Source organism: Etheostoma cragini, chromosome 3 (genome assembly GCF_013103735.1).
Source record: "Etheostoma cragini isolate CJK2018 chromosome 3, CSU_Ecrag_1.0, whole genome shotgun sequence".
NCBI lineage: Eukaryota > Metazoa > Chordata > Actinopteri > Perciformes > Percidae > Etheostoma > Etheostoma cragini.
Window position 1 is genome coordinate 4,480,551 of NC_048409.1, and position 9,206 is coordinate 4,489,756.

A 9,206-nucleotide genomic window follows, 5' to 3' on the forward strand; every position below is an offset into this window, starting at 1 on the left:
ATGTCAGCAGGACAACCTTGATTACATTGTGCGTCTGCCCTATTTCTGACACCGTGGCGGCAGATATTCTGCCATGGCGGGCCGCCACTACAAAATCAACATAGTGGAAACACTCCCCGAAAATACATGTGAGTTTAACGGAGAGTAGAAAAACAATTTTATGTATTTGTAAAAATTATATTGTCAGAACAGTAATAATGTGTCTTGGGAACATTGCGTTTTGATTAAGAATCACTCTGTACAAGGGTGGAGTCTCATTATTCTTAGTTTCTGTTTGCTAAAGGATGGTATAGCTGGGTCCTCACACAGCACTATTCTGTATAGTAGCTTACTTGTGCTCGTTAGTAGAGCTACGGTGTATATGATGAACTGCATCTGTTGCCATTAACTTAAAGGCAAGTCTTAAACCAGACCATATCTATTCATCACCTTCACTGTCATTGCTTTTGTAGATCAGTTGGTGTCGTTGGGTGGGTTAAAACCTAGTGTTTACTTTGACCTCTGTCCTGTTTCCCAAGACAGACACTGAGAAAATGTTTCACTGATGCAAACAGGTATCTTTGTTAGGATTGTTCAGTACAATCATTTCAAAGATTCCTTAACCTTTGAAATCAACTTCTGCTTGGAAAGCTGATACAAAACACCCCCAAGCCAGTAGTGAAACCCACTAGTTTAATTATCTGTCTAGTTTAATTATCAAATGACTAGCTGATTATATCCAGATCTTTCTGTTTCCCTTCCCAGGTTACCATCCTCAGCTCCAAGAGAAGTATGAACATGGGAATTTTCCTGAAGCAATTCAAGCGGTGAGTCAGTGGTAGTGCTCCTTAAGGTGTGATTTGGTTTTGCACAATTATTTCGTCATGTCCCACTGTACAGCAACACAGGCTGACGCAGGCAGATCACTCTGTAACATGACTGCATCACGCCGCCTACACGTGATCAGCGGTAAAACTGCGAGGGAGGGGGGTAGTGCGCGAAAGAACAAGGACGGGACAGGATGAGGAGGAGGGAGGATCAGCTAGTCTTGTTTTTATTGAAAATACTTTGAACGTCAACAAGACATAACGTCCCCCAACATCGCTTAGAGCACCTTTTAAAGCGTAACTCTCGCCAAAAGGCAACCCAGGGCCTTTATGTGAATGTACCCAAGTCAAACTTTCATTTTAAAAGCACAATTAGGACAGAAGCATCACTTTTAAGATTGACAGAGTTTACTAAAAAATGTTTTGAACAACTCAACGTTAACAGTTGTTGTGTACGCTATCTGCCATTTCCCCAGTCAAACACAGGCGATCTCTGATTGCAAATGAATGGACTCCATAGGAGGAAATGTCATTCTTAAACAAGGTTCCCTTTTCAACTGCAAGGTCGATATTGTTTTTCACTAACGACAAAACAAATTATCATTGCATTTATATGCAACTAAGCTTCAGGAGCTTTCCATCTTTATTCTTCCCCCTGGACTATTTTTGACTTGCAAGATGGACAGCAACGAGAAAAACCAACAGCTACAGTGAGTTTTTAAAATCTTTTTTTCTAGTAAACTCCGTGTACACCAACAATGTTCTCAATGCTTGTGTTCATGTGTACAGCCCCTACTGATACTTGAAGCAAAGTTTCAGGTTATGTCGAGTCTTCATAGTGTTTTAAAAATAACGATTTGAGGCTAACATAAAAGTGCCCATGGCACTCCCATTCAAAAGGCAATATGACCAAAAAACGAGAAAACGGTAAACCTTAAAAGTGGGGCTTCCGTCCTAATCATGCTTTTTAACAAAAGTTTGACTCTGGTACATTCACAAAGGTTGCGTTTTGGAGAATTACGCTTTAAGAGGCTAAGTGCAGGTAAATGTCATCATTGCCTGGATGAGTCTTCTAATGTCAGCAGCAAAGAGGCGCCACGCCAAGGGTAGCGCTTCCTCTGAGTTGTCTCCACCTCTCCTCCCAATGACACAGCTACCGCTGAGCAATTCATTTTTTGAATTTTTTTTCTACCGCGGATCATGTGTAGTGTGTTAATACTCCCGAACCTTTGGAAGCCAACATGTCCTGACAGGTCTAATCTACACTGTTCTACAGCTTCAACAGGTTAACTCCCTGGTAACCCTCTGAAAAAAATAATGAGAGGTTATGTGAATGTATTGTCTAAGGCTACTTGGCATTTGAAACAGATCTAACAGGAAGTGGAAATAATACTAAATAACTGTCATGATGGCTTCAACATTTGCCCAGATTTCAGCAACAGCAAAACAACCTATGCATGAACTATTCTGTGCTTCTGACTACCTTATTTGTTTATACGTTTTTCTTATCCTCTGCTCCAAATATGTTTCTTGGTAAAGAATATTCAATGATTGTAATGTCCTGTACAGCATGTGGCTTTCTGGTGATTGATATCAGATGTGTTGCTACTTTGGAAAGCTGTTTGAGCAAGTTCAGGCATGTTGGTGTCAGCAGCTCAACTTTTTCAAAGAAGCAAAGTGTGCTATTAACTTAGACACACATTGCTCATGAGAAGTCCTAACGCTTAACAAAAATGTCAAGATAATTAGTGACTTAAGAGCTGAACCCTGTCCGTCTCTCCACTTCACTCCACAGGCCTGTAAAAGTCATGATTGATGAAATTAAATCAGGAAGTAGTCTCAGTTTTGGTTGTGGAAAACTAAAGGAGCTGTGCAAGCTGCTGCCTGAGGAAGAAGAGGTACTTGTGACACCTGCTTACATATATTCCAGTGTGTCTGATGTATTCTCTAAATCTTCCAACCTTGTTGCTTGTAATTTAACCTCATAAAACACAATCTGGTTTTAACACTCATGCTTTTGTTATGGCAGGAGAAGCAGCTGGTCAGTTTTAAGGGCGACCACTTTTCTCTCCCAGAAGCAGATCTGTTCATGCTGATGCTGGTCAGGATTCCCAGGTGAGCTACCTGAATTTGAGCCCGACCGATAAAGGAGTTTTTAAGGCCGACATCGATATAAATATTTGGTGATTTTTATTTTTTATAATCCGGTATTCCCAAACATCAGCTGATATACAGTATATATTTTTTTAATTACAGAAATATATCACAAAAAACCCTAACATTAGTTATTTGTATTTTAGTCCTCACTAAAAGAATATAATGCAGTTTAAAAATGAACTTGTTTGTATCACAAAAAAATAGAGGAATATCAAAATATATTAACGTTCTGACAAATAAAATGTATAAAAATACAAACTCAAGATGTAAAACTTAAAGTCCTTTGAACAAATACACAATAACAAAAAAACAAAAACACACCACCATGCCAACACCGATACCATGGTTGAAGGGTGTTTCGTCCATTTTTATCAAATTTTTTTAATATTATTTTTTTATTATTATTATAAATGCCGATACCGATAGTTTGTAAAATATCGGCCCACCGATAATATCGGCCTGCAGATATATCGGTCTTGCGCTAACGTGAATGTAATTCCATGTATTGCATTTGTTAAATGTCAGTGGTGGTTGCACTAATGATGGAAACCCTGTGTCTGTTAGCTATAGAGAGCGTCTCAGCAGCTTGGTGCTCAAAGAGGAATTTTTCCCCCTCATGCATGAAATGAAAGAATCCATATGCACTCTGACAGCAGCTGGAAAAGGTAATGCTTGTTTTCCTGGATTTTGACAAGACTGAGCAAAAATAGAGTTGTAAACCCATTTGGACTTTGACTTCACCATGTATGTCTTCTTTTAGAGCTGTTGGAGTCTGATCAGCTCCATTCTGTCATCCGCCTGGTACTGAAGACCGGAAATTACATGAACGCTGTGAGTGTAATTTATGGGATAGCTGAGTCTTGGGTGACTTTCTTATGTGTTTGTGCATCTCTGAGCCTCATTTTATTCATTTGTTTTCAGGGTGGCTATGCAGGCAGTGCAATTGGCTTCCGAATGGCTTCTCTGTTGAAGTTAGTGGACACCAAAGCAAACAAACCTGGAATGAATCTTATGCATTATGTCGTGATGGCAAGTAGCTTTTATTACTTTAATCTGATTGCAATGTCAAATCTGTATCTTAAATGTCATTTTTATACAAACTTTCCTATTCACCACAGCAAGCTCAGAAGGCAGATGGGGAGCTGCTTAACTTTACAGACCAACTCAAACACATTGAAGCTGCAGCAAGGTAAACAATCCCCTTTACAGGCACTCAGCATTAGGGATGCACCGATCCGACTTGTTCAGTCCCGATACCGATGCCTGGGCTTTGAGTATCTGTTGATACCCGATACTGATCTACTGTTGTTGAATAAATGATAAACTTTATACATTCCACCTTATACCTTTCCTTCCACCACGTGGAAGAGACTAAAGGCACCAGACTTTCCAAACTAAACATTACTTTCTTACCTAAGACAAAATAGCATAGATGTTTTTGAATACATTGGTAGTATTGTACTTTGCAGCAGTACCGCCACCCCTCAAAACATTTACTTTGCAGACAGCCGACGGACTAGTTGGCGTTGCGAGCCTGCAATCTCTCCCCTCAGCCGACTCTTTGGCTCGCTCCATGTTGCTTAACGGTTACCTTAACTCTTCCAGCATGCAACACACATGCTGCTGTCGAATTATGTAGGATGTGCTGCACCGGAGAAAACAAACAAAACACTTTATCTGTTAATTTTTCTGATCCCAGAAGCAGCTATTTTGTCAACATCGGGGCCGAAACCCAGTCTTAATATTGGATTGTGCACCCCCGCTCAGCATGTTTGAACCCTCTTTTTCATTGCTGTAACATCAGATTTTATCTCTTTTATTCTTAGAATGAATAAAGGGGAAATTGAAGCAGAGTTTGAAAAGCAGGTGAAGAAGGTCCAAAATGCCAAAGCAGACACCTTAAAGCAGGAAGACCTCAAGGCACAGATGGATGATTTTTTAAAGGTGAGGAAGCCTTTTGTTGAGTAATCCAGTTTGTGTGCATCTTTTGTGTGATTACATGTTCTAATGTTTTGATTTGGGCTCCATTCAGGAGGCTGAGGTCTGCTTGTCAGAAATAGAAATTGATCTTCAGCAATTGCAGTCAGTAAGTGACTCTGTGGCAGAGTACTTCTGTGAATCCCCAAACAAGTTCAAACTAGAGGAATGTTGCTCCATTTTCAACTCCTTTTGTGAGAAATTTATGCGAGCTATGCAGGTAAGCCTATGTTCTGTACTTGGCTGAGCTTTCCAAAAAAAAGTTAGCTTGAACCATTAACTATGTGATTTTCTGCAGGAAAACAAGGCTCGAGAGGTGGTAGAGGTGCAGCGGAGACACAGAGACAGGTTGCAGAATGTTACCAAGCGCAGGTCCACAGCTACCTGCTCCAGTAGAGACAAGGAAATGGATGAAGTTGCATTGCAATCCATACTACAGAACTTCCTAACCAAACGTGTCTCTCGGAGGAGACCAGGATGGCCCTCATCCACTCATGGAAGCCCCACGAGTGGCAGCCCCAACAACGGGAGTCTATCAGAAATAACCTCTCAGGCAAACCTCCCCACCGGAAATCAAAAAAGAGAAGGCTCTTTTAGAGCTGAGGACATGGGCAGAAAAGACTGGAATTCAGCAGTTGAACTCACCGAGAACCCTCCCCTAAAGAAAGCCCAGTCTAATAACGAGGACAACAAGGCAAAAGGTGGCATTCCTCATGAAGAGGTGGTGAAACCCTCCAGGAAAGAGGACTCTAGAGGTTCTGCACACCCAGCTAATAAGTCCACCAGCATTTCCGCCTCAGGCAGATCTTTCTCAGCTATCATTGACGGGAGTGAGGAGGATCTACAGGATAATAATGAAGAGGAGGCACATAAATTGCGCGAAGCATCTAAAAAGGTTTTGCACTTTCAGAAGAGCCGTAGCAGTGTCTCATCTGGGGATTATTCTCAGGAGAATCTGAAATCCCCGGGTCCCATTAACACTTTGCCTCGTCAACGCACCGTTGACGACACGGAGGGGTGTTCTGGAGACCCAACCAATCAGGATTTAGTTCGATTCTTGCTCGATCCTCAATCCACCTCAACACATAACCTTGTCCGGCGCCATACTCTTTCTACCGTAGTCCCTAAAACTGAGGAAGAGGGAGATAATCTGTACCCCATACCTCCAATCAGAACTCCTAATTCTGCGGCAAGAGAAAATGGGACTTTGCTAACAGAGGGTGCAGTAAAAAATCCCTCAGTACAAGTATTTGACTTTACTGATGTTTCTCACAACATTGAAAAATCTGGTGCTCCAGACCAGAATTCTCCATCAGCAGAGAAGAAAAGCAAGCCAAATGTTTCTGTAACCCATGTTCCACAGGAAGATCTTGTAGATCAAAAGGAAGTGGGCAAATCACTGGAGCCCACAGGCAACCATGTACAGGGGAATAGTGAAAGTGTTCCACCCAAGAGTTCATGGATTAAGACTGAAAACACTGGAGTATTTTTTAGCTTTCTAAAACGCCTTGGAGACATTGGAAAACTCAGCAAGGAAACTGCTCATAAAGGCCCTGGGTCAGGTGTATAGGCTTTCAAAGATATACAATTTAATGTCAGGGAAGGACATGTGACTGCAGTGTTACTTGTAATTAACTCCGCATGGTGATGATGTAGTGTTATATTTAATGTCACTTTTTTAATTGATAACAAGGTTGTTAACCCTTGTGTTGTCTTCCCGCCGACCTGCAAGTTGTTGTTTTTCTGACTCAAAATATAAAATGAAAAACCTTTTTTATCAACGTCTTGGTTGTCTCTTTTTTTTTTTTTTTTTTTTGACACTAGCTAAGTTTACATCTACTTGTCAATCGAATTATCTGAAGTTCGGTTAAAAAAAACACTCATGCTAATGAAGCTGGTGAAAGCGTATTTCCATCCAATGGGAGTGTGTTTCCGAAAGGCATTTTTCATTCGATATCACTTAATTCAGATAAAAACGCGAGGATAGAAACATGGCTCCTTTTGTGTCTTTCCCCCGATGTTTTTGTCACTTTTTCAACGTTTGTCTACTTTTTCTGACCCTTTTGAAATTTTAGTTTTCACCAACTTTTAAAGCTTTTTCTTTTTTTGACATTTTTCCCTTTTTTCACATTCTTGTCACTTTTTTTTTTACATTTGTTGACATTTTAGTCACTTTTATTGATGTTTGTCTTTTTTTTTTACATTTTTCTTTATTTATTTTTTACATTTGTCACACAGGTTCTTTTTATCATTATTTTATTTTTTCCAAATAATGTAAAAATTGACAAACACCAAAATTCAATGAAAATAGAGAACTGAATATTTATTTAACTTGTGGTGAGCATTGTTGGGAACCATCCACGTTACTTTTTTGGTTAATTTGTTTGAAAGAAACCCCAATTTCAGATATAGAAACTTTTTGAAAAGGGGTCAAATTTGACCCAAAGACAACATGAGGGTTAAGAAAAGGAGAGAGAGTTTTAGGAAAGTGGTTGGAGAAGGAAAGGTAGAGGAAAGGCCATTTTGTATGTTGTACCACTAGATGGCAGAATATACCAGTAACATGGTAAGCTGCAGCTCAGAGAACATGGGTGTTGTTGATTCCAGGCGATCTGTGCATTGCCTTGTAAACAAAAGAACTGTAGGCCCAGTCACTGTAAAACATTTATCTGATGATGATAATATCCCCTCATCAGTTGGATAAATTACTTAGTATGTTTTCTTTGGCTGGAGTGAAATTGTCCAGCTTTGCAGAATGTATTGAGAAAGTCAATGTTGAGTGTGAGAGAATTCACACTGTAAAATCCTGGTTTGGTTGCTGGTTTTGATACTTTGATAAAAGACTACTTGTGCTGCATGCTTGGATGCAATACTGTTATTTTTCAGTGATGAATATCTTTGTTTCGTTGTCACAGAATGCCATCAAAAATGCAGATGGTGGAGAATGCTTTCAAGGTCTTGCTCAATTCAGCCTTTGTTTTGAGCTCAAATGGGTCAGTGTCACTAAAGGCAGCCTGTGTCTTATTAGAGCTGAACCACGGACTCTGTGTCAAAGTGAAAAATGCTGATCCCAAATTAACTTGAGATTACTGTGCGTGAAGGGCCAACACCTGCTGGCCGTTTATGATGGAAGGGAACCGGCCTCCCCGCATTTAATCGTGGACACTGCTCCAGGAAGCAAATTTTACGAATCCTACTATGGCCACGCCAAGACCCGCCCTTCAACAGCATTCACACACTACTATTGGCCAGGCGTCCATTCCTACATATACAGGTCGAGGTCACAGCCTAACCCCAACCAATCAAGCTGCTGTTGAAGGGCGGGTGATGGCGTGGCCATAGTAGGATTCGTAAATCTGCTTCTAGGAAACAACCCCCATGTCTCCACTAGCTAGGATCAGATACAAGGCGTCAGTGAGGCCACAGCTTGTGCCAATGCAGCTCGGATTTCAAAATATAACTTCTGCTACTGGCATCTCTTAGTAGTTGACACCAGGTTTATAATATTAAGCTTTTTAGGGTCCAGCAGTCCGACTGAAGTGTAACAATGAGGTAATGAATATAACCTGAAACCTGTTTACTTTTGTTCTGACGTAAACACCAACTGGAGTGATCTGAATGCTTTCTATATTTTTCTTCCCATTAAATATAGATAGGACTAAGACGGATAGCTATCAAAATTACAGAAAAACAAATGGTGTCACTAAATCATGAGTTGTCAAATTGTTCTTTGTAACTAACTGTCAAATCAGAGGTAAATATATATGTATGAATACCGTAGACTGTGTAAAATGATGAATACCCATTTTTAGTGTATAAGAGAATCACGTAAGGTCATGGCAACCAGTCTCCAACTAAGAGTATTTATCTTTATTTTACACATTTACATGCAAAAATAGAAACAACATTCATTCAGCTCTTCAACGTTTGTAATGTGTAACAACGCAGCATACTAAAAATGAAAAACTCCCTGGCAACAATAATGATTATTTGTGTTGTTACATCATTTGTTAGAAATGTGATACATCTGCTGTAACACAGCGTCTATGAGTTGATTGTTTTATGCTTTCTGGTATCTATTACCAGGAACTGGCAGCTGTCAGTTGCTGCCGTCAACCATGGTTATTTTTCAATAAGGGACAACCTGTTAAAGAATAATGAGCCTTAGCAAATTTGACCCATTATAATGTTACATAATGTACAACTGAAATTGTTAGAAATGCGGATTCTTGTGCTGTTGAGTCCCAGTGTTGACAGTAGAGGTTC

At 40.1% G+C, this 9,206-nt stretch overlaps 1 protein-coding gene across 1 annotated transcript in view; it reads left to right on the plus strand.

The window, feature by feature from the left end:
* LOC117941362 (FH2 domain-containing protein 1-like) overlaps nt 1-6,641 on the plus strand; it is a 7,628-nt gene extending 987 nt beyond the window's left edge. The window contains exons 2-11 of the mRNA XM_034866405.1: nt 745-806; nt 2,602-2,704; nt 2,836-2,921; nt 3,528-3,628; nt 3,724-3,794; nt 3,885-3,992; nt 4,082-4,152; nt 4,790-4,907; nt 4,996-5,160; nt 5,239-6,641. Of these exons, the coding sequence (XP_034722296.1) occupies nt 745-806; nt 2,602-2,704; nt 2,836-2,921; nt 3,528-3,628; nt 3,724-3,794; nt 3,885-3,992; nt 4,082-4,152; nt 4,790-4,907; nt 4,996-5,160; nt 5,239-6,510 (2,157 nt within the window). The 3' untranslated portion in view covers nt 6,511-6,641. The remainder of the gene's footprint in view (nt 1-744; nt 807-2,601; nt 2,705-2,835; nt 2,922-3,527; nt 3,629-3,723; nt 3,795-3,884; nt 3,993-4,081; nt 4,153-4,789; nt 4,908-4,995; nt 5,161-5,238) is intronic.
* The last annotated feature ends 2,565 nt before the right edge of the window (nt 6,642-9,206 follow it).